Source organism: Ammodytes marinus, assembly GCF_949987685.1.
Source record: "Ammodytes marinus genome assembly, chromosome: 7".
Classification (NCBI taxonomy): domain Eukaryota; kingdom Metazoa; phylum Chordata; class Actinopteri; order Uranoscopiformes; family Ammodytidae; genus Ammodytes; species Ammodytes marinus.
Genome location: NC_137211.1, coordinates 23,043,742 through 23,069,960, shown reverse-complemented (window position 1 = coordinate 23,069,960; position 26,219 = coordinate 23,043,742). Strand labels below are relative to the sequence as shown.

Genomic DNA, 26,219 nt, shown 5'->3' with positions numbered 1-26,219 from the left:
CATCGCAGTGACTGTTTTTAAAGTAAAGTGACTTTATTATTGTTCGGAAAACATTCACATTTCACATTCAGGATATTTCAACACCTCCACGCACCCCGACCAATCGCTGTATAAAATGGCCTTGATTGTCAAATAGACAAGAATACTGAGGCTTTAAATGTGGAATTCATGAAATTAGAGTGCGAAATACATATCAAAGCTACAGTATAGCCTAAGCCTTACTTTGGATTTGAACTGCATTTGACTTCAACACCTATTTAGATATTGACAGGCGTATTGTCATAATTTGCTACAGTAGGGGACACCGGGGGCAATTGTAACAGGAGGCAATTGTAACACATCAAATTGCACCAATAAGAAATAAAGTAGATACACAAAATGTATTTTGATGATGTCTCTCTGCATACCAAAGGGAAAATTGATATTCCCTTTTTAAAATATTTTTTCAGAAAAAACACGTTTCTGAGGTACGAAAGTAAAAAATGAAATCTACAGCATTTTTCTCATAAAGTCTTAATATTTAATTTCAATTAAACAAATTCTGTTTTGTTTTGATGACATTACTGTTGTGTAAGATATGACATATTTGTTAAACATTAGCTCCATTGTTTCTAGCCATCAGGGTAGTTTGTGTCAAGTTGTTATGGTCGGGGGCAATTGTAACACTGTGTTACAATTGCCCCTGACCCTATACATTAAAATAATAATAATATTGTAATAGGAAAGCTATCTGATTGTTAGTTTTTGAAGTTGGTTTGTTTTGAACTGTTTGTTGTTTTTTTAAGCATGTATTACGAATATAATTAAATAAGCATTTCCAGTAATGTTAATTATTTAAACGCACTTTGTCGATGTCTAATATTTATTGTTTTGATATGAAATCTATTTTCCAATTGATATCAAATAGTTTCCCCTATATTTCCCTGCATTAATAGGAAGATTATTGTGGTCCTTAATTTTTATATGAAGCTATGAGATCTTTTGTTACAATTGTCCCCACACACTGTTACAATTGCCCCCGCACCAGGGGGCGATTGCGATTGCAATTTTTAGATCGATATGTGAATCTAACATTGTCTGTAAAATAAAATTATTAATGTTCACAAGTAGAGTACAGATACAAATTTCCTAATTAAAACAAATTATCTAAATAGTTCAAGAGGTTTTTGAGTAATGACACTAAAACCAAAAACTGTTACAATTGCCCCCGGGCTCCCCTACTACTAAAAACATATGCTAGCTGTATTTTCATAGTGATAAATCTCTGCCTATATCGATAGCATTGTTACTAGCTACGGTGGGTCGGTCCCGGTCGGTCCAAGCCCCTTTTTACAGAGCCTAGGCTGTTTTTTTAAAACCAGAATGTTCTTCAACGCACAGACATTATGTTCAGGTTGTGAATTGTGAGGAGATATTCACTGATTTTGACTAAAAGGGATTTTGACAAGAAGCATTCTCCAGAATCTCAGACAAGTGACGCCACCTTTAAGTATGTAGTAGCCTATACGTTACTTGTACCAGGACCACCTGAATGGTTTTGTGTGTATGTTCTCATCACCTCATGGAGAAGTTGACCGGTGGTTTGACCTCCCAAATGCTTGGTGTATCTAACAGTTAAGTCAAGGCTCCTGCTGCCTCACTTTTATTCTCTTCATCATCTTCGCCATCGTTGCCATGGCAGCTCAACACAACACTGCACCACGTGGGACGGATGATGACATAACGTGTCTTTCCAGGCGCCGGATAGCTTTTTCCCAGAGTAGCACTATGTACCACAGACCTGGCCCAATGCGCCGCTTTTGTGTTCCTTCCCCTCTGTGGTTGAGGTAGAAAAAGAAAAAAAATATTGGCCAATGTCAGCAAATTCGCGGGCAGCAAGTCCTTCTGGAATACTCATCTTATGGGGCAGCATTTCCCCCCCAAAAAATGCCCTCACCTTATTTCAGAGTGGCAGGTTTTCCCATAGTGCTGTTTTCCATTCTTTTAAAAATAATGCTCGCCTCTCTCTCTCTCATTTTCTTTCCTTTTCCTTCCGTTCTGGTCCAGCTTTCCCTTGTCTTTTTCCATTGCATAATTGTAGCCTCTCTCCGTTGGTCCCTCTCTCTTCTGGCCAACAGCTTTAAAGGCTCAGAAAGTCCCACCATTATTATGACTTCAACTTTCCACTTGATGTGTGTCCTAGCAGAAGGAACAAAGTATTATCGTTACAGTGAGCATTCTTGTATGATGTGACCCTCTTTAGTTTGCATTGAGTGGAAAGCCTTGTGCAAGAACGGCATAGTATCTTGTGTAGTGCGAGTTGACGATTAGGTGATGCAATCCGAATTTTGTTTCATCCTGAAAGTCATGATAGAATGTCACTTAGAAGGAATCGTTCACTACAATGAATCTCATCCACCGTCCATTTGTTCTCAGGATTGGAAAGGTTGTTTCCATGGCAATGTATTCGACCAAACAACAGTTTAAAGAACTTCCTGTTGAGGCTGGGCAGACCATACTTGAGTGCACTTGTTTTCTTTCTTGTCAGGGATTTTAATCGATGGCTTGGCTTGTTCTGCACACCGGAAAGTTTATTTCACATGCTAACCAATCATTTTGTGGAAATAGTGAAGAACCTGCACTATTTTCTTCTACTAAACACTGTATTATCTGCATCATGCTTTGATAACATCACTTTCCTATTGACAATGTTGTTGTTTTTAATAAGTCATTTTAGAGGGGAAATCTGCAGTACAGTAAATTACAGTTTTCTTGCCAAATTTCTAGAATGACATGAAATTACATGACATGACATGACATGACATGACATGAAAAGAAGCGACTTCCTCAAGAAATCCCAGTTTAACTGAATGTCAAAGCACTCTGTCTGTTGCGTCTTCGTCACAGTGGAAGTTGTGCACAATCTCAGAGATTAATCTGTAGGATACCACCACCACATTCCCAGTAATAGAGAACTATACAGAAGGTCAGTCAGTGGTCAGATCAACTCAGTATTAATCCCTTATGAAAAGTAAATCAAATTCGATCCACACCATAAAAACTGCATCCGTGCATTTTAGAGTTCCGCTTAGAGCAGAACTTAATAAACAGCAAACAAAGTTCTACATGGAGGTTATCAGGGGGAGGATTTTTTGATGTCTAGTTCACCTGATCGAAATGACCTGTGCAGTGCAAGCACACATATCAGACTGCATGGCTTGTTGGTTGAGGTACACATTAAGACTCTTTCAAAGTATCCCAAAGACCGTGTGTATTTTTGTATATTCAAGAGAAGTTTCGGTAACACTTTACAATAAGGGTACATTAATTAAGTGTTACTTAATGCTAAGTTAATGCTTAAAAAGAATGTACTATACATTAACTAACCATTAATAACTGCTTAGTTGATGATTAATAAGCATTAACTAAGCTTCAGCTGAGGTCAATTTTAGTTATTTATGGAGCTTACGTGTCTCAAGTCTGATTCATGACTCTCAGTGACACCTTTCCGGTAGAATGTTGGTTAAATACCTGTGGTCCTGCAGCAGCCAGGTATGTGCATTGCATCCACCGTCTGTAATTATGCTGTATGTGATTATGCACAGCTGACATGAATCTCTTGGACTGCAAACTCAAAATGAATTGTATTCACTCACTGGACAGTTGCTTTTCTCAGAGTATTGTGCAAATCTAAATGTAGCCTACCCACATAAGACTAACTGAATGCATACTTTTCAATAAGTAAGAAATTAAATTGACTTCAAACAAACAGTAAGAATGCAGGCCTGACTGTACGGATACGATCTTAAATAGAATTCTGCACACCTGTGAGCTAAAACAAGGTTTTTCTTTAAATACAATGTGTTTGTGTCTGCAGGGTGGGGGTCACATCTCCAGATCTGGGTTTAGGTGCCACCTGCACCGGAACCGACACTGCAAAGTAACTTTACCTAGTCTATAAATATACATTGTGACATGAATCGCTCAACAGAAATACATAGACGAAGTTATTACATTAATAAGAACATTTATGTGGACATTGGTCATTTAGGTAATTGTTTTTTTTTCTTATCTATTAATATGGCTAGCCTATAACATTTTTTTTCTAAAAATGTTAGGTACATTTTTTATTAAAACATTATTAAATAAATAACCAATTATCAAAAATATGAATAAAGTTCAAGCAGCCTACCTTAATCTTTAACATCAGTAGACCTACAGTAGCCTATACCTTAGGCCTACAGTTCTAGTTTATAGTAGGTCTACTCATAGCCACGAGTAATTTGAACATAACTCAAAGGAATTGAGAATGTATGAGGAAAGCCACTCTTTATTTACCAGACTATGTTCACATTATGTTTTTCATACATAGATAATATAGTTTAATTGATTTCCCCCTCTGTGTGTGTTGGGGATGTCCCATGAAGAAGGCTTCGTCTGATTGGCTAGGATAAGGTGACGTAAGGCGTTCAGGAAAGAGGAAGTACTCGTCAATTCGTCCACACCAGTGTTGCCAACTTAGCGACTTTGTCGCTAGATTTAGCGACTTTTCAGACCCCTTTGGCGACTTTTTTTCAAAAAAGCGACAAGCGACAAATCTAGCTTCTTTTCTGGAGTTATTGGTGACTTTTTCGCCGAAGCAAATATCACTTTTAACGCTTCTCAACGAGCAGCGGGAGCTTCCCGGCCCGTCCCCCGTCACAGAGCATTGACAGACGGCCCGGTCCTCGCGCAGCAGCCCCTCCCAGCTGCGGTCAGAGCAGGAGATACACCTCTCCGCTCGTGTTCCGTTAGCATCACTATTAGCAGTTAGCAGCTTTTCCCACCTCTTCTACGGTCTACGAGTAGTGCAATTCAAAATGTTATGCAGTGCTTTTCTAACCATGAGCATGTATGATTACTGCTAGACTTAACATTACCACGTTGGTTGTTTATGCGATTGTCACGTTCATAACACTAGAACCTCATCTATTCAAATATTACTGTATAAAACCCCTGTCTACAAATATGCAAATTAGGCGATGACGTCATCTACGAATATGCAAATTAGGTGATGACGTCATCTGGCGACTTCTAGCGACTTTTTGGACAGCCAATAGCTACTTTCCTTACTGAAGAGTTGGCAACACTGGTCCACACTCACGCTAGCGCGAAACAAGAAGCTGTTGTGAAAAGGAATTTGATAATATGGCTGAAAGTAATTCAAAGTCTAAACTTAAACGGAGGAAACTGTCCGCCGAAGAGCTCCAGCCAGTCATATCTCCCGGGCTAACTCTAAAGAGCAGTCAAACCACCACAGTATTCTCCAGTGACAGGACTGCAGAGCCAGGCAGGTGGGTTTTAGACGTGCCGCACGAGTTTCTCAATGTTGTTGTCTGTCCTTTTGTCCCGGTTAAAAAAGTAGCCTATATTTAGCAGATTTTTTTTAGTTTCACGCAGAACGAATGGTCTCTACACAGTCTACTATTTTAGAAATGTCAACATGAATGTCCTCGTTTCCTTAAAAGAGACTGTAACATAAAGTAAGCCTTGAACAATTATGTAAAGCTGTTCTGAATGATAGCCTACATTTGAGAGCATTATTGATTCTCTTCTGTTTTTTGTTTTTTTTTGTAATACAAAGAATAAAATGTCAACTCACAGATTTTTTACATAGTGTTTGACACATCTGCAGCTGCACAAGGGAACCACGTAATAGACATCAGGGAAACAAAAAAGCACGTGGCTAGGTGGAGAACTTCATTTCAGATTAAGGGAATCAGCGCCTCTCTGACACATTATCAATAATAAGAACAGAACATTAAAACTTCAAATAAAGGGTTAGAATTTAACGCAGGACTGTTGTATTAGATACCCCAGTAAATGGAAGTCATAACCTGCTGTCAGGTTAAATAAAGACGGGAAGAACCAGTATTTGAGTGTTTAGGAAAACATTTCTCCCAAAGACAACAAACCAAAAATGGAGCAGGCTGGTAGGTACACACAACAGAGAGCAATGCAGACATGGAGCAGCTATATTTTCGAGTAATTAATTACAACACCACATTTCACAAAATCTGCGATACAGGAAAAAGCACGGATAGAGTGGTCATATACCATTTATGCAGAATAGGATCTTTTTTTCTCTCTCTCTTGCTTTGTTATTGACACTAGTGTGCACCGCATCAAAGAGCAGTTTCATAAATTATTTGATTGACTGATTAAAAATGCATACCAAATAATAATTAAAGAAAAAAAAATGTCATTCATCCTTGCTCATATCCTTTTCACCACGCTGTGTATTGCTCAATTAAATCTAGTTATACATGTTGCAACTCTCTTAGACTCTTACTAATGTGTTCAAACGCAGCTCATTCCTTGTGATGTGACATATTCAGGAAGATGCTGGATGAGGGTGTGCAATGTCAACAGGAGTTGGTTGGAGCAGAGGGAACAAATTGCACATACAGTGTATATATTTTCTTTTCTTTTACATTTGTGTGATTGTCCTTTATATTGCATTGACTTACTGAAGCCAGGCTTGTGTTATGCACCTGTTAACGTTGATAAAAAAAAATATATATTCTATGCGTTGAATTTATTAAATGATTACCAGGCGTTAACTCTTCACATTTGCACAGAAAAAAATACTATATCGGCCGAGATATGTACCGTTACCATGATATAAAACTACTTATACCATGATAGATGTTATAGTGACAGATTTTGACCATACCCCCCCAACCCTTGTGATACCTGCTTTACAGGCCAGCGTGTCCTGCAGCAGAATGGTGGAACAGAGAGCAGCTGGCTGCAGCCGACGCTCCGTGGGCCATGACTCTGAGGTCTGCTCTGCCCGACATGGACAACCAGAGCTGGGACCGGGTTCCTGATCTACCACAGTCATCTGCAGCGGTGTGTTGCCGTCGGGCGTCCCTAACTAACCAGTAAATATGGTGACAAGACTCACATAGACACACAAGAGATGTTTCAGAATGTTTTTTACTATGTGTTGTCCACATGGCTCTGATGTTTATATCAGGACTACACTTGTTTTCATAATCACTTTTAAAATGTATATACAGTCTAGACTCTAAGGGGTCAAATGCAATAAGCTGAAAAATATGCGAATGTCTTACTATATCCAGTTGCCATTTTTAGTGTTCAGACCAGCATGCTTTTTTGACGGTTCTGACCCACCATCCTCTGCACAGCGGAAGTTACATCACATCAACTGAGCCTCCCGAGTTAGAACAACCAGTGTACTTCTACGTACATTTTATGGACAGCTGCAGTATGTAGTATAGTAAAAAAAAGAAAGAGTTGCGATTTGGAACGCAGGGAAATTATTTATTGACCAACTTTTTCCTGTCTCTTCCATGGATCATTACCGTCAATACCTCAACCCTCCTGCTCAGATGTTTCACATTAAAAGTCCTCCAGTGGCTGAATGGAAACCAACCATAACACATTTGTGGGAGTCTTTGAAGATTGTAATCTGAAAAATCTGCAGGAAGTGTGGCGCTTTTTTGCTCAGTCACGCTTTATAACTTACTGAAAAGTGGAACAGATTGGAATTAATTACTGATGGTGAGTAGGACAGGACTCTGTTGTTCTATTGATGGAGTCTGTTCTGTGGAAATGAGCATTGTGCTGAATTTATCACGTGAGCCTTTAGTCACAGAGCCAGCTGCCATTGAGCAAAGATGACTTGGAAGATGACAAAAGCCGCATCATGGCCAGGTTTGTGTGAGTCCTTTGACGACAACGCTCATGAATGTCGACTGGTGCTTTCCACCAGCCCACTTTTGAACGTTGGATACATCTATGTACAGTATGCACCCTTAGTGTACAGTATGCACCCTTAGTGAGCAGTTTTTAAATAGTCCTCATTTGGTACCTGCTTTACCATACATCAACAAACCATCTCTGACAGCAGAGGAGATGAGCTGCCAGTGTGCATCATTTGTGTTTAAAAACATCACTTCAGTAAAACTCTTTCAGATGGTACTTATACAGTATGTGAATACATTGTGATATACCAGTCTGCTCTGATTGGCCCTGAAGGTAACTGCTGCTGGGTTATCTGGTTGTGTGCTTATCACAGGTGGAGGTAGTGCTGTGTTAGGTTGGTGGGGGCGTGGCCTCTGACTAGGGTTTTTAACATTAACCCTGTGTTCCAAATCACATATTTTTTCTTTTTACTTTACTACATACTTGAGCATGGTAGTTTCCATACTGCAAAATGCTAATTTTTTAGGGCATCCTGGTATTTTTGGCATACTGCATTTGACATGCATGTATCAGGACATCCTAAACCTAAACCTTTTTCTGGCATACTAAATAGTATGGAAGTATGGATATTGGAACACAGGGAGGTTGTCTGGAAAAAAAAGGTGGTGGTTGAGAAAAAAGTAGTTTTTTCTCATACTTTACTTTTATGTGAAATGCACCATAAAAGGTGCATTTCACATAAAAGTTTATCTTTTGAATTTTGCATCTTTTTTTCTGTGTGTTTCCTTTTAGAGACTCACAGCAACACAGTTAGACGAGCAGCAGCGGTGGTGTTCTCTCAGCGAAGTGGTGGCTCCCTTGCCTGAACCCTCTCATCCACTTTCTCCTGAACCGTCTCCTCATCCTCCCCCCAGGACTTCATGGAGCCCAGGTCCTCTCAGGCTCAGCTCCCCTCAGCAGGAGCTCACTGCACAGACCCAGCCTGTACCGGACCCACCTAGCTCAGTGCTATCCTCCTCTCACGCCAGGCAAACTCATGATAGTGAGACCACGTCCATTCACACAGCCACCGAAAGACCACGTCCGACCCTCCACAGTTGGAAGGGGCCGTCGTCCTCAGTTGGACCCCCAAGTGTTGGGGAAAGACAAGTGTCCACACAGGAGTGGGCGAGGCATAAAGAGGAAGGGCAGAGGAGTGACGGAGGAGACACAGGGCTGCAGAGCTGCCCCATGTGCCTGATGGAGTTCCCTGCTGGGTAAGAGATGCAATGCACTCCCTCACTGCACTGACTGCAATAGGAACACAAGTTAAAGGTAGAGTCAGCAATTCTGGAGAAAGCTTGTTGTCAAAATCACATCTGTGAAGGCTGTTACTGTGTCAAGCCAGCTGTTAAAAAGAATAAAGAGCTACAGATGCAAAGCTTTGAGGAAGTACTGGGAAAGAATAATAAATAGGAAATCTTCTTGGTTTAAACAATCCCAATGCAAAGAGTCCCAATTGACCTTTTTGGTTTTAAGTTTCAAAGACATGTTTCTTTTCTTATCAAGGCCGCCTTAGCCGTCAGTATCGGTTCCCCAAATACATCCTTGAGAACGGCACACGTAACCTCGGTAGCAAGGCTATCGAAAAGTAGTAGTAGTAGTACTTATGCTTGAAGAGACATCTTCCCTTTTGCTGATAGCACCTCACAAGTTTCCGTCACATTATCCAGTATAACATTTATTCTTAATCTTAACACATCAATGGTTTGAAATATTCAGTTTTTGGATTAAGGTAGCTCATCCATCTTCATCTGTTATGTCAGTGTGATAGATATTTGTTAGCATATTAAAGAGATGTCCAATATGAAAGGACAATGTCGTCAATTTTAACTAATTATTTTAGTTTTTAAATAAGTAGGATTTTCATGCCTTTTAGTATGTTTACCCAAGCTTAAAGGCAAACAGACTGTAATATGTATCAGTATGTAAAGGGTGTGTTCGCTGTCAGTACCCATGTTGGATGTCCCTGTCCCCTGTCCCTCCAGGTTCACCCAGATGGACTGTGACGGCCACCTGGCCCAGTGTCTGTCCGAGGTCAACGTAGACATGATGTGGTGAGACGACAGGGACATTGGCTGCTGTCCAGGAGCCGCGAGCAGCCCAGATGTCCACCACACTCCACCAGCATACAGTGCTGCTTGAAAGTTTGTGAACCCCTTGAGCATTTTGGAATTGTATTGTGTTTAACCATTATTAATTCATTTTTATCAATACCAGTATTTTTTATATTAAATAACAGATGTTTGTCTATCAATTAAAAATGTTTCTTTTCCAGAAATCAATTGTTAAAAGATAAAACAAATTATTTGCCAACTGTTGTATCTGCAAAAGTTTGTGAACCCTGAGCTGCATTGCTTAAAGAGATCCTATTATACTACTTTTCTGGTCTTAATTTCTTGTTAAAAACTGCTATAGAGCAACCTGACACGAATCGCATCACAAAAAACTATGTAGATTTTCGGGAAGCTCTTTCTCTTATTTTGGCGATCCAGCAGGCCCTGTAAACACTTTGCTTCTGCCATCTCCGCCCCCCCCCCCCCCTTCCTGCAAACCCAACTCCGTTGTGATTGGTTACCTTGCGAAGGGAAGTCGTGATTCTAAATGTCTGCAAAGAATTAGCCCGGGCGGGACGCGAACGTGGGTCTACTGCTTCGCTACAAATGGAGAGCTTTAAGAGTGACTGAACATCTGCCTAGAAGTGGACTTCGTTCAAAAATATCCTCAAGCGCCACAAGAAAAGTGATTTTTCAGGTAAAAGCCAACCCAAACATTACATCTTGAGATTTGCAGACAATTTGACACCACCATTCTTCACTTGGGAGAAGGTTCTCTTGGTGGTAGGCAGAGTTGCGTTTTTTCCCAAACATGGCGGTTTTGGTTATGACCAAACAGTTAAATGTTGGACTAATCTGTCCACAGAATAAGAATTCAGGTATCTCCAGGTGCTCTCTGGCAAAGTTGTGACAAGCAGTTTTGTTCTTTTTTGAGAGCAGAGGCTTCTTCAGCAACCCTCCCATGAAAGCCATGTTGACTGAGTTTTCTCTTTATTGTGGAACCATGCACATCTGTCCCAGAGAGGTCTGCAAATCACTAGATGTAATGTTTGGGTTGGCTTTTAACTGAAACATCACTTGTGGCGCTTGTGGATATTTTTGAAGGAAGTCTACTTCTAGGCAGATGTTCAGTCACTCTTAAAGCTCTCCATTTGTAGATGATTTGCCTCACGGTGGACCGATGGAGCTACATTTTTTTTTAATAAATAGCTGTCCCCAGACAAATGTGCAGCATCACAACTCTATTCCTGAGATCCTCTGAGATTTTTTTTCCCCTTTTAGCATGTCTGACCTGAATGGGTTCACTTTGGTGAGCCTAAACTGACCTGGTTTTACCTCTGTTTTATCTAGTGCCGCCCAATATCTTCCCTAAAGATCTCTCACTACTTTGGTCCATTTCATCACTCAATTTGGCCCATCTGTTTACCTGCTCAATCTAAGCAATGCAGCCTAGGGTTCACAAACTTTTGCACATACAACAGTTGTCAAATAATTTGTTTTATCTGTTTTAACAATTGATTTCTGGAAAAGAAAAATGTTGAGTGGATAAACAAACATCTGTTATTTCATATAAAAAATACTGGTATTGATAAAAATGTATTAATAATGGTTAAAATAAATAAAATTCCAAAATGCTCAAGGGGTTCACAAACTTTCAAACAGCACTGTATATCCTACAGGGGTGGACACACCCACAGAGCAGCTTGTACAGGGAACAGTTACTAACCACTTAGGGTTACTGAGTAAAAAGGACTCCTGGACACACACACACACACCTTCATGTTTATGTACAAGGTGAGCAAATCAAGCCATTCACCTCTTTGGAGAAAAATGGAAGGGGTGCCCCTGTGTCATGGAAGGGTATGTCAGAGGTCTACTTTGAAAGCTGTGGACACAATAACTGCACCGACTCAGAAATATATAAGACTGGTCAATGGATACAGGTTATTCTCTTTACAAACGCTATCAACGTTCTGTGAAATTTGTATCATGATGAAGTGATGTTACAGTATTATTAAATTCTTCTGTCAAGTGCTTTCAAGCTATAATGATTAATTGAAGCACTCGTTTGACGTGTGAAGGTTTGTGTGGAACCCAACTCACTGCATTAACACCCCAAGATTATTTTACGATTGGTTTTGCAGATATTTACCATATCATTTATTTTGCCCGGCTCAAGTAAAGACCGAATGACCGAGCCAGGCTAGCTGTTTGCCTCTGCTTCCAGTCTTCATATGTTTTAAGAGTCAGTTGGCAGCTGTGTTAATCTGTTAACTGAAAAACCAAACGGATCAGATTAAGCATCGCCTACATGGAAATTCCTTGCAGTTTACTTTAAGGTAAAAAAAACATTCTTTCAATTTGCGAACAAGCTGTTTCTATTCTGAAAAGCACATTTGAATGAATGCTTGTCTTCGCCTGGACTTTCTCCAAACAGGCTCGATAAGATGCGTGCAGTAGTACACAGTACATCAATTTACACTCGCTTTATATATTGACTTCGGAGAGTGAATCTATTGAAAACACCTCAGCAGTTTTTTTCTTTTTAAAATTAATTTCTAGTATACAGTGAAACGTTACTTTCTCCATTTCAAGTAAACACATAAAATGCTGTTCAATGATATATTCATGGGTTAATTGCCCTTTCCAGTCTTCCAGTATGAATAGAATAAGTGGTGATCAGAGAACGTGCTGCCGTGTTGGACCAACTCCCAGGTGACACACACGCACACAAAACTGTAGCGTCTGCATAACATTTTCTGCCACGGTCTGCAAAAAAGGAAGGACCCAGTTCACGGAAAACCAGTATCATTTTTAATAATTACACATATTTACAAAGATGCGGTGAAGCGTTGAAATGTAGCGTATCCAACCAGCATTATGTTAGAAAAGAAATCATGGACTAAGTTCATTCATTTTTAGATAAAGATTCTCCTCCTCTGGGATGTTTGGAATGGCCTTCACTGCGCTGTAATGTGGTTTCAAGGACTCGCACTTCACTCATTGGTCCCTCGAGGAAAACAAATGCCAATAATTGTATCACCTGGTGTGGAAAACATTAATGAAATGCAGCAAATGATGAGAAGTTGAGGGGCTGGACGAAGACGCTTTTTTTTCTATGTTGAAGTGTGCCAGTATGTGTGTGTACTTGTACTGTCGTCTATGTGGGGACCAATCTAAGCTTTTAACCTTGTGAGGACATTTTGCCAGGTCCTCACTTTTAAAGGACACACCTTTTAAAGGGCTGTTTGAGGGTTAAGACTATGTTTTAAGGTGCCTCTATGAATTCGGTTTAGGTTAGGGAGTTAGGCATTTAGTTGTAATGGTTAGGGTAAGGGCCCGCGGGCAAGGGAATGCATGATGTCAATGAGTGTCCTCACAAAGATATAAGTACAAGGATGTGTGTTTGTGTGTGTATGTTCATGGGTGCGGTAGACTGATTGGGTGGCTGTGGAACTGCTTCATTATCTCTCCTCTTTCTATCTGTTTCTTCTCTGCCTGTAAAGGGCCTACAGCTAATTGAGACCCTTTGACTCCAGATCAGCTAATTAATCCCATTATGTGGTTATCGAATTAGCACGGGTCAGATTTCATCACATAATTCTCAGCCAATAGGGAGCTGAGTTGAGGCACACAGGCACAGAGATCTACTCGAAAGCTCATTTCATGGACGAGGAGTTCTTTTCTGTCTGTGGCTTTAATCCGTGCTCGTAGTTGATATTGAAAGATGTGTAGTGCGTGCGTTTGATTCTATCGCCGCCTTTTAACTGCACCAAATTGGCCTCCAAATGTCGTGGTTGCAAACATGTTGCTTGTTGTGTATAAAGGTGGCAGTATATGAAGTTACACTTGAGCTAAAACTTCACTGTATACAAATAGACCCATGGCTTCTTATCGTGTTGGTGGTACACAGTCTGCAGGCAGCTGGGGAAGTTAGAAGGATGATTCGTGAGCTGAGCACCATGCACTGGGCTGGCTTTATGCTGGGACACTGTTGTGCTGTCAGATCATTATTGATGCTAATATGATTCACTGATCATTCAAGAACCAATACATGTAAAACTTTACTATAAAATACAATCTGAAGTTGGAAGAAATTTCCCGATTTAGACGTGACCAAATAATCAAAATCTGATCAAGCATTTAATGCCTTCTTTTGATATTGACAGATTCAATTAAGTTATTATACAGGCGTTTGTTAACCAGGCCTCTTCCTAATACTAAGGGCACTCACACACAACAGACACACACGGTTCTGTTTATACTGCACTGAATTTTCTGCCTACGCAGACATATTCATGATTCTAGGACAGACGTGGACAGGAAATGCATTTCAATCATCAGGTGATAGAACTATGGTTGTTATTCACAATTATCATTATAGATAATCTACCAATTGTCATGTCAATGATGACAAAAGCCCAACACAAGTTACAGTTATTGTGCCGTCTGTTGGTCAACTCTTAATTAAATGAATTATAATGTTTGAGCAGGGACGAAAATACCAACAGATGTTGCAATAGAGAAGCATTACTTTACTATAAAGTAATGAAAGGAAAAGCATGAAGTGAACCTTAGCGGTTCAGAAGGGTTCCTGTGTGTAAAACAATGCTGGTATTAAGCTGCATGTCCTGTGACCGGAGTAGCTTCATATCTGATATCTTCTGATTTGGTCTGAATTTATTTACCACCACTGCTAACAAGTTTGCCGGTGCCGAATCGTTCACGTTGCGTCTCTCTCTATGCACGTACAAATACCTTTTATTTCTTTTAGAAATAAAACAATATTAAATACCTACTTCACCGGTGGGAATATGAAGGTGTATTGAATTCTGAGATCCTATTTAATATAAATGTGCAAAAAATTTAAATCGGATCATCCTAGCCAGAGAAAAGGCAGAAAGAGTGTTTTATGGTCTCACTGTCTAACCCTACATTTTCCTTGTTGTGACATCACAGTAAGGGTTAGGATTGACAGGACAGCTGGGCCAAGGGAAGACTGAGGAAAGACTGAGGGAAGAAAAAACCTAATTCATTATATTATAATAGTGATTTTATAATGATAGAATGCTTGTTCCTTATGGGTGAAGTATTCCTTTAACAACACATTTGAATTTCAACATGATTTTTGACCTCAACCTTAAGATTAATTTAGTTATTTTTGAACAATTTAAAAATGTAAGTTGTAGATGAATCCAAGTCGCAGCATGTAAAGCCAGCCTTGGTGGGGAGATGGCCACACACACACACGCAATGAGCCCAAAATGGAACTGGAGACACTTTTCCACTAGACAGCACAACCCAACCGGTCACGTGGTCTTTTTCGACCAGGCTGCAGATGGTCACGCAGCGGCAGCTGGTGTGGAAGAATCTGAGCTCGGCCAGCAAGCCTGTACACACTGTGGAGGCCTAGTCCTGATATATAATGTGTTTCTAAAGCTGCCACACTGTCATTGGCAGCAGGTATACCATGGTCATCACACACCTTTTATAGATGTACACAACTGTATTGACACTGTCTCCTTCCCAACACCAATCGGTTACAGTTCTGAATGATGATTTCGCATTCGGAAAGATCTCGCTAAGCAGGACACGATGTTCACTTTTAAATATCTATACATCAAGTTTTACCCATAACCATTTTGTCTCCTACTGCCACCAGCTGTGGTTATTTCTGATGATGACTTTGACGCAACTCATTTTTAATCTATTGACAGTCATAAATCAACTATTGACATCACACTGATCATTTGAATTGATTCATTAAAAATAAAAAATAAAATTCACGGTTCCGCACCAAAGTAAGCTACCGTGCTCCAAAAATGTTGATTCCCCTACAAATTTTGAATGGTTTGGACCAACCCTGGCAGAGAGTAGCCATGGTTTCAGTTGGCCTCTACCCACTGAAGCCATTATAGGCGAAGAAATGTTCATTAAGAGTTAAGTGCAATCAGAGACACGATCTTTGAGGCACTTCTTAAATTAAAAGTCGTCTCCAACTTTGAGTGTTTTCCCCCTCCCCACTGTCTGTGAAAAACAAAAAAGAAGAAAAAGAAAAGTTTGTGGTTACGGATGGAAATGTGCCACTTGCATCGATAAAAAGGCATTGTCAATTTTGGACTCACTACCTACATTATAATACACAATAATAACTTATTTTCTTTCCTTTTGTCATTGTACATTCTTGTTTCGTGTGAGGCGTCGCCCACCCCTCCCCCACCAGATAAAAAACAAACAAAAAAACAAATTAACAAAAACAAAAAACAAAAGTGCACGTAAAACTTCAAGTTCTTCCACAGAACTGTCATATTGATCCAGGGATGTGTGAGATGGGTCGAAAAATGTGTTCATGATGGCAGGCACAGAATGAAACAAGCTTCCCTGTTCAAAATTACAAAAGCCCGGTCGTCGCTTTGACACGTGGATGGACGTTCTGAGGGGAGGAAGGAACCAAGAAAAAAAAAAAAAAAAAGTTAGGGGGAAGACAACGTAACGACAGGGAATGCTCTTGAAGTCCAGTGTCTTTTGTTTTTTTTCCTTGTAAATACCAAGACAAGGACAGTGTTGTATTCCAACAAAACAATCTGAATCGTCCAGAAAACTAAAGCTGTCCCATTCTCCTGTTTGCTTTGCCGTGCTGACAGGTCCAGAGGGTGAGTTTTCCCTCTTTCCCATGTTGTCTTTTTTTTACTCTTCCTCCCCCTCTTTCTCCTCCTCTCCCTCCCTGGCCTTTCAGAGTTGGCTTTGCGAGTGGTTTTTGGCTGAGACGGCAGCTTGGACAAACAGTAGGTGGGCGAAAAAGGAAGAAGCAGGTCTCTCCTTCATACAGACTCTTCCATGGATAGCAGCAGGGGGTTGATGTATTCAAATCCCTCAAACTCTGACTGGTCTATTCTCTTGATGACGTCCCTGAGGAGAGAGAGAAGACGGAAAAGAAGAAGAATTAGAGGTGTTAGTTTCATCGCAAAAAAAGGTCAACGCACGAGCCCATCCTAAAGAAATGCTGTGCTCGTGATCAGAACATTATTGTGAGTTAGGAAAGGGTGAATTATTTCTAGGGTATTCATGTTTACTACCAAGAGAAACAAAAGGAGTTAATGGGAGAGGGAGAAGAAGGGATGGGGAAGGACATTCATCGAAGGTCCCCCTGCTGCTGGATCTTAAACCCAGTGACTTTGTGTAGTTGATTTGTGGTTCATAGTCTGCACCTTGACCGCTACACACCGGGTGTCTTTTGTTTGGAAAAAGCTCTATTATATGAAGGAGGTCTAAGAGAATTAATGTCTTCGGAAGTTTAAAAACTCACCCACATTTCAAATTGACAGATTAAAGCACGGGTGTCCAAACTACGGCCCGCGGGCCAACTGCGGCCCGCTTTTTATTGGCCCGAGGCCGATTTTAAAAATATAATGTAATATGGCCCTTTTTTTTTTTTTTTTTGCATTTCTTAGTTAACCCACTAGTGCAGGGGTGTCAAACACTGATTGATTGGCCCGTGGCACATTTTAAAAATATAATGTAATATGGCGCTTTTAATTTTTAAATAATTTAAATGCACTCATTATATTACTGAGAAATATGTCCCATAAAAGAAAAAGAGCAACAAGCCCATCCCAGAGGACCCTGAATAATATTTTATTTTAAATTAATATTATTATGGAAAATCTATGTGTCCTTCTCCAATAGCTTCTAATTCATCTGACACAGTGTCTCCATTTTTTATTTTCATACAAAATTCTTCAGATTTAGCCTCTTAATTTCCCTCTCAAAGTGCACTAGATTCATGCATTTCACTTTAAAAACTTTAAAAAATCTCCCGGGGGGGCATACCCCCGGACCCCCCTAGGAGGCTCGGGACCTCGGCTGGATACTATTTTCACCCTGCTGGACATTGGACGCAAAAGCAGAAAACACTGGGTGTATCATTGGCATATAAACAAGAGGGGGAATGTGTCTGTTTAATGTGCAAGGAAAGCGTTCCGTGAAGAAGGATTACAATTTACGAAGACACTATGAAACTAAACATCAGAGCAGCTACATGTCCTGATAAATGTGTTATTTTTGCAAAGTGGCCCGGCCCTTCGTAGATTTTTCTGTATGTGGCCCTCAGTGAAAAAAGTTTGGACACCCCTGGATTAAAGCATGAAAGGAATCAGGCATGATTGTGATAAAACACAGAATGTTTGGACATGTTTGCACATGACATATTTACAATAACACATTTACCGTCTTCAACTATGGACATTTCTAAACGTTGTACAACAGTCCAAAACTTTTTATAACATTTCAACTTCAGAATCCAAACAAACTTGACCATGACCATTCATCAGAAAAACATGTGGTGTCAGTACAGGTCTGGTCACAGCAGCAAGTTAAGGTTTATTTTATTATGGTATCGTCAAATTTAGTTTATTCGATAGAGGTGGTTAATATGTGACTACCTCTGTAGCATGGCGGCACCTTTGGGTGCTACAGATCATCCAAAAAGCTTTTTTCGCTCCATAATAAATGATATATTCTCAAGAAAGATTATATACAACTTGTACCCAAAGCGTCGGACTAGTCTGAACAATGCATTTTTGAAATCTTGTAAAAGTAGCTCTTGAAATTACATTCAATTATAAAAACTATGTGTTTTTCTCTGTGCCTGGCTGCATCTGTTTCAGCAGGAGACCTCCTGATTGCGGGTTTTTTTCTTTGTTAGTTTCCCTAGGAAATAAATCTGAAACCGTGTAAAATTGAATCCCTTAGTACACGATGTCAAGTGAGACAGAAAGAACATGGTGTAGACTAGTATGTGGAGGAACTCAAGCTGTGCCTTTGTTTTCTCAGTATGCTGCTTCCATTAACAAAGGCATAATCATAGGTAAATGGAGCGAAACCCCATAACTAGTGGGCTCACAAGAGTGGCTGGGTAAAAATACATCTAGCCCCTTAGCAACACTGCTTAACAACAGGCTGTTTACTCATCTGTGTCTGTGTCTGTATGGTGATGATGATGAGACGGGGAACTGAAGCCCAAAAAGGAGGCCTCTCTCTGGGGAAAGGCAGAGAGGCTTTTTCCCTTCAGACACTAAGCAGAGGGCTTTGAAGTAAAAACAATAGGTGCCTTTACTGGACTTGCCCCTGGTGTACCAGGTGGGTGGGGGTCTCACTTTGGGGGCCACCGGCAGCGTTGAACAGGTTGCCGATCCCACCCACATAGAGCGCAAGGACAAGTGAGTGAAACGCTACAGTGTCTTTGTTTCAGTTTGCCGAATGGAATACTGATGAAGCAAATATTTCTTTCCTCCATCTGAAGTACTCTCACTGTGGGAGTAGGTCAACCACCAATACAACAATTCGATTTAGAAAATGGTGTTCTTCTATTTTGGACTTTCTAAAAGAACAGAGAGAGAGACAGAGAGAAATACCACAGAGAGGGACACACAAAAGAGAGGGGAGAAGGTTTTGGGAACTGACCAAAACAAACAGTGTGCTCAACCAACGTAAATGTTGCCTTTTTTTCCAGGCTTGGATGAAAGCATTACCAGATGCTGAATGAAGAGGAGAGGACGAGGGAGGGGACAGAGGAGGAGGAGAGAGGGAAGTGGGACGGACAGAACAAGAACAAACAGAAAATGTTGAAGGTATCTAAACAGCATTGGAACTGTTTCTTCAAAACAAATTTGATCATTTCGTACCAATGTTTAACTAAGAAATCAACACTGCTGCACTTAACACATCCATGGTGCAGGGTATGTGTTAGTACTGACAGTCACACACTACACTGTTCACACAGCTTCAGACTAAGAGTTTGGATAAGTTCTCACATTGTGTTGTTCAGACTGAATATTGAATTGATTCAAAGACTAAATGGACACAATTAGGAGCTAGTTCACATTTGGAGGTGTGAAGTGACGTTAAAATACGGATGTACGAGTTTAAGATATTTCAACTAGTACAAAAAAATAAGTGACACAAACTCATTAATGCACAAATAAGTGTTTTACAAAAGTAGTGGTGGCCTGAAAAAATAACACAAATAAGTAGAATTTCAGGTAAGTTTTGAGATCAGTCTGCTCAAGTGGTGCACTGTCTTTTTGTAGGGGAAAAATATAGAGTGCACACATACATACAGGTGCACCATCCTCCTGTTATGTGGACTATTTCCATGTGATTCCTGGTAACGGTGCATCCGGGTTAGTCATGGACTTCGGCAAACAACTAGCGTGTATGTGTGCCTTCCTCCATGGCAACGGTCACTATGTAGCTCTTTGGCCAAACTTACTTACTGGAGTCTTTACAGATTACTTTAGCCATGACTCCAAAGTTCCCTGCACTCATGATACATTCAAATTAATGTCCAAAGTATTCCATTGTTTTTAGTAGTATGTAAGTGTTTGTAGATGTCTCTCAGGGGATTGATATTACAGAAAGTGATCGATCAAAACAATGTCCGTAGCAACAGACTGTTACCCATAGCAAAGGTTAACCATTCTAAACAGCTAGAGAAATATCAGACCGTAGAATGCATTGATTAACCAATCAGAACACAGCATTTATCAGCGCTGTGTAATAATGCATTATGTGCATCAAGATGAAACCAGATGTCCAGAGTCTGTTCATTGACAACAAGGCTCTATGGAGAAACCTCCGCTAATGTACCTGGTGTTATATTAGACTTCTGTGTCCGAGCTGCAGGCCTTTATTGATTTGAGAGAACTAAATCGGAGGAAGACATTAGTCAATGAATGAATTAGCTGCCCTATTCAGTAGCTTAAGTGCCATGAAAATCAACAGGTTCACTAGACAGTCTGGAGCCCTAATGTGGTCCCGGCCACCACATTTACGTCTCTGAAAACAACCACAGAGGACCAAGGCTACAGAAGAAGAAGAAAGCCCGCTTCTCTGGGCACTGCCTGAGGCTGCCATTTTCTAAGACAAGGAGCTGGCATAGAAACCCTAAAACCTCCCTCCCCCTTCTCCTAATCATGCTGGCAAAGGGCCCCCCAGCAATCCTGGGTTTTAATGTCGCAATGTAAATCTCTAACATGGAGGGTTTTACCCTTCTCTCTCGCTACCCTTTCTTCTGGTGCCAAGCCCATCAGGAGTGGGAGAGAGGGGAGACTGGAGAGCTTTTTGCATCACCCCCTCTCCTAGGGGGGAGTGGGCGACATCAGCCCCCTCTCCTTGGTAACAAGAGGGAAGAGAAAGGGGTGGGGGGATAAAGTGTGAGACGCAGGGAGGAGGTATGTATGCGTCTTCTTTTGATGTGCTGTAGTGTTTGATGCCAGGTTGATATCTCTACGCTACTGAACTGGCAGTGTGCTCTCTCTCCACCCTGTTCTCCCACTCATATCTCCCCCCTCACTGTGCCAGCCCCAGCCCTTTTCCCACAATTGCCTCCCTCCAAAGTCTGTCGCAGACTCCCGCCGTCAAACCCTGTCACAAATGAGCTTCAGAGCCGTCTCGCTGCAGCCCAGTAATGAGCAGTGAGGCTCACCCACTCCCAGGCTGGTTTGAAGATCAGCAGCGTCTAGTGCACACAGCAGAGGTGTACACCACCTTCAAACCGAGGGAGAGCCATGGTAGCTATCTACCCAAATACATCTGTCATGGGTGCACAGCATGATGGGCATTTAATAAGGCTCCAATTAACACCGGGAGCCCCTGTTGATCCTTCCGCTGCCACAATTATGAAGTTACGGCTTGTATGTGTTGAAAAGTCTCAAGTTGCACAAGCTGGTGATGATGCTGTCATTGTCAGCCTCAACTGCACCCAGCTAAGTACAACCTTGCTCAACCATTCATTTTCTAATTTGGCTTCATTTGACAGTATTATGTAAAGCAGACAAGAGGTATAGATGATTAACACACATGTAACAGTAAGCCTCCCAGTGCCAGAAATGCTGTGCACCAGCATGATCTATTGATCTCCAAGAGAGAGCAAATACATGCCAACTTGTGTGTGTGTGTGTGTGTGTGTGTGTGTGTGTGTGTGTGTGTGTGTGTGTGTGTGTGTGTGTGTGTGTGTGTGTGTGTGTGTGTGTGTGTGTGTGTGTGTGTGTGTGGTGCCTTAATCTTAAGGCTTCATTATACTTCAAACTGGTCATGTCTGATCGCCTGAAACCTCCTGTTTGATTTCTGTTTTTGGACTTTTCTCTCGAGCTGTTTTCATTCTTCAAACAGCATTATTTTGCTCATGTTCAATTAAGTACAACACTGAAGGCCTTCAGTGAAAGACAGTCTAAAAAATGTCTGTCTCATCCCCAGTTGTACGAGCCATTGCGTGAAGACTACAAAGAAAAACAAAAGATACACAGCTTTTCGTAGGGAGGTCATGGAGGCAGTGTTTTGTGAAGGCCTTTCCCCCTGCCTTCCACTGTGGACATCAAGGTACAGACACTTTTGCCTTAAGATGTGGTCGGACGACATGTCATTCGTCCTTGTCAGATTCAGGCATACTGAATCCTTTGCTGCTTGCTGCTGCACTCCAAGGGCAAGAGATTAGGGATGTGACGGTATCACTTTAATCTTTTTTAATGTTTCATTTTTTTCTCTGTGCCCCAACTTGCTCAATGGACAGCTCACACCAATGGTTATATTTAGAGAAGTCAGGAGGATTTCAGGCAGCATCCGGGCCCATAAAATGCTTTGGCATATTAACATGCATGTGTAAGAAGTTACAGAGGATGATATGCTACACCACTGTTAGAGGTTACAATCCATTCTGCATGCTCTCGGTACATGTCCAATTGTCATGGATGAAAGGGCTAATAAGCTTCCCATTTTCCCAAAGGTTGATGGTGTAAGTACAGTACTTTTTCAGTTCATCTCCCGCATTTGAGCAGCGCGGTTGTCGAGCACATCAAATAAAATCAGTCCAATAAAAGCTTTGCAGGAAAAATTATAACTGTAGGAGCCAGAAAAATCAATTCAACATGGATTTTAATGAAAATGTTGTCTAACATGAGCCTGGTAATATCTATTGGCAGGAGTTTGCCAATGCCTTATGGAATCCATTTTGTAACGGCACAGAGGAAAACAGGCCGTGCTTGTGTTTTCGTGCTGCGGCTGCAGACAGTCTGCAGCAGCCTGTCTGTTGCTGTGCCAGATCTCTGCCGCCTTTCCTCTCCTAAGTTAAATCTTTAAACAAGGAATCCTGTCAGGTCCTGAAGGCTACATGTTTGCACTAATCAAAACAATGTCCCTGATGGATCAAGACGTCAATGTTGGGAACTGTCTCAGGAGGGGGTTGGGTGTGGCAGTTTGTTTTCTCTTATTGGATGCAGAGGTCTTCTGGTAAGATGGCACAACATCCAGTGTTTGTTTGTGTGCGTAAATCTATTTGAATTCCGTTGAGTTGTTTTTCCAACCTCTATGTGAGTCGACCATGACATCACTGGCTTACAGTGGAGACAGTCACACCTGACAAGTAGAATCCCAGCTCAGTAGTTCAAGCTCCAAGACTATTGCTACTGACCAACTGGCTACTGGCTGTAGTATGATGTTCTATTTTACTGACTCAATTAAAAAGCAAAAGGCAATTTTTTTTATTTGCAAGGTAGGATATAGAAGCAATATGGAATAATTGAAGATAGCAAGCAAAGATAAATTATAAACAGAATCAAAATATGCATTATTATTCATATTTTTCCTGCAGTGATATCGCCCCATATCATGTTTTTTCCCCCAGTGGTTATACATTTTTGGAACAGATTGATGTTTTCAATACTGTAATATGACTGGTGCAAGATGTGTTCCAGTAGTAGCAACACACAAGCAAGCACTTATTTTTTCTATACCACCATACGAAGGCAAAACAAGGTGTGCATGTGTTAATAACATAAATGAAAAGTAACATCTAGAAGACAATGGTGCTAGGCTAACTAGCTAGCTGCCACTTTCTGAGTGGACTAATACAAACTTAACAGCACAATGATCCTCCAGTATTCTGAATGTTATAAAGTAACAGAAACCTTTAATACACAAGTGGTTGGTAGCTAACAGTATAACATGTCCTTAAATGGAAAACTATGCATTGTAGCTGTCTGTTTCATTTCCTTGTTGATAGATGTCTAAATGCTATTTCACTTTTCCAGGGAGTAACTGATTTCCATTGATTTCACTACGCTCTCAACATCAAACCTGCTTGACTTTATGATTGATCGCTGTCAATGCAGTGACTTCAAAAGAGTCACATACATAATCACATAACATAGAGACAAAACACACATGTGGAATATCGTAGTGGATTTACCTAAAGCAACTGTCGAGCCTCTGAAAAAAGGATCTTTATACAGATTATACCGATGTGGGAGAGTGCTCTAAATTATTCACACAAGGTTGACTTTAATGATGGCAGTGATGTGAATGGAAGGAGCAGTACTACTTACGCATCATCTGGTGTTAGCTGCACTGGTTCATTGGTAAACTGCGTGTCAAAGTTTTCGAGGCCGTAGTCATCGGAGATTTGGGGTTTGAAGGGTGGAGTCATCTCTTTCTTCTCCAGCTGAGAAAAAAAACAAACACATAAAAATGTATTATGGTAAACAACTGTTTTTATTTAATATTAGAGAGTGGAGGACCACGTGGAAGAAAAAGCAAACGTTTCCATGCACGTCACGGGCTCTACATTCTGTTAACGTTTTACAATTACAGGGAATTGATTCGCTGCAAACCCCCTGCTGTGATGAAAACACAATGTCACCATTAGCTACTGGATATAGAGCTGTATTCTTCTTTTTCACAAGATCTCATATTAATCCAATTGGTTTGAAGTGGATGCTGGTTAAAACATTTAAATGAGCAGCTTTTTTTTTTTTAAAGAATAAAGTAAGAGACACATTTGGAATTTCGGGCTGTTAAAATAAAATGACCTTCATTTAACAGTACAGACGCTTCTACAGCTCCTATACGCGTACACAATGTTGAATGTCAAATGTTTCACTGACAAAAAAGATCTTGCAACCATTTTTAGTGGAAAATGGCGAGAGGAATGGAAATAGGGAGAGAAAAACAACAGAATGGAGAAGGTTGAAGCAGCAGCGTAATTGTGCCCGAGTGATGATTCAGCCAGCAGAGTTTTGTCTGCTTTGTTTCCATGGTTTCACATTGGTCCCTCATCCTGCTAAAATGTGCACCGAGGACATTTTCTGAAAAACAAGGAAGTCAGATGGGCACAAAAAAATAAGAACACAGGTACACAGGTTGGCTCTCCATTTTGTTCTCCTTCAACCTAAGTAAGTACTACTTTTTAGAAACCTGGTTTGAGGTAGTAGTAGGGAAAGCTTATAATAGAGCTAAATAAATATGTTTTTGTTTGATGGATAATGTTCAGCTTTTAGTTCCATAATTTTAATTAAAAGAATTAACAGAATCGTATTTTCATAGTATATTTTCCAGAGCTGAGAAAGGCAACAGTTCCCTGCATGAATTGGGAGTTATTAGAATAACAGCACAATAATGAAGATCCGTGCAAAGTAAAATCTCATCGGAATGTTCCATTACAGCGAACAGTAATTTGAAAGCTGCTGTTATTTACCCTATGTCAAAAAACAGCTGCTCTCAGTAGTTGCAAGTTTGTGTGTGTGTGTTTTTCTTTTTGTGCGCGGGTGTGGCCAGCCCACAAATAAGACAGCAGCTTGATGTTTGTGTGCAAACAAGTGCCTTGTGCCTATGCCTGGCTGTCAAACTCTCTGCACTGCGTGATTCTGCTGGAAGTAAACATAACTGAAAATCAACAGGCATGATAGACAGTACGTATACATTTTGTTATACAGCAGCACTCATCAATACTTGAGTATTGTTACTAACACATTTTTCTGAGATCCCTACCATCTATAAAACTTACTAGTGAAGCCTACTGTGTATTAGAGGGTTACATTTTCCTTAAGCGGCTTACCGTTTAATGTGAAAATGTATTTCTAATAGAGGAGAGAAAAACATTATGTGGTAGCTATATTTTGAGGCTGCATTGACTGCAAATAAAAATAGGATGAGATCGAGGGCAAAATATAACAGGTTTCTTTTAACCATGACCACAATCTAAAACCTTTTTTGTCACTGAAAGACAAAATATTTTATATTCTAGGCATGGATACTGTTGAGGAATGTGTTCCACACTCCAATGCTACTCCTTATTTGTCTGTCTGTTTCCTTGGAGTTTGTGTGTGTGTGTGTGTGTGTGTGTGTGTGTGTGTGTGTGTGTGTGTGTGTGTGTGTGTGTGTGTGTGTGTGTGTGCGTGTGTGTGTGTGTGTTTTGCTCTCTCAAAAGTCCTAGTTCTCCTGCTTGTTTTCGCAGCAGTTTCTATGGTTAATTAGCGTTATTGGTTCAAAGCACTTTGTGAGAAACAGCTTCAAACAAACACAACACAAAACAACTGACTTTTTCTCCTTGTATATCTTCCTCCCCATCACATGGGCCCACCTTTCCCAATCTGACTCTCT

At 40.6% G+C, this 26,219-nt stretch overlaps 2 protein-coding genes across 2 annotated transcripts in view; one reads left to right on the top strand and one right to left on the bottom strand.

The window, feature by feature from the left end:
• The first annotated feature begins 5,019 nt into the window (after positions 1 to 5,019).
• LOC307253458 (uncharacterized protein) lies at positions 5,020 to 9,944 on the top strand. The gene is made up of 4 exons (XM_080031522.1): positions 5,020 to 5,312; positions 6,726 to 6,873; positions 8,485 to 8,948; positions 9,720 to 9,944. The coding sequence occupies exons 1-4, from the start codon at positions 5,167 to 5,169 to the stop codon at positions 9,790 to 9,792; spliced, it is 831 nt and encodes a 276-aa protein (XP_079887648.1). The 5' UTR covers positions 5,020 to 5,166; the 3' UTR covers positions 9,793 to 9,944.
• Positions 9,945 to 16,580: 6,636 nt separating this feature from the next.
• The window catches only part of prkcz (protein kinase C, zeta), a gene marked incomplete at its 5' end in the record, with an annotated part of 96,121 nt that continues 86,482 nt past the window's right edge, over positions 16,581 to 26,219 (bottom strand). The window contains 2 exons of the mRNA XM_080031521.1: positions 16,581 to 16,697; positions 24,167 to 24,282. Coding sequence (XP_079887647.1) covers positions 16,610 to 16,697; positions 24,167 to 24,282 — 204 coding nt within the window. The 3' untranslated portion in view covers positions 16,581 to 16,609. The remainder of the gene's footprint in view (positions 16,698 to 24,166; positions 24,283 to 26,219) is intronic.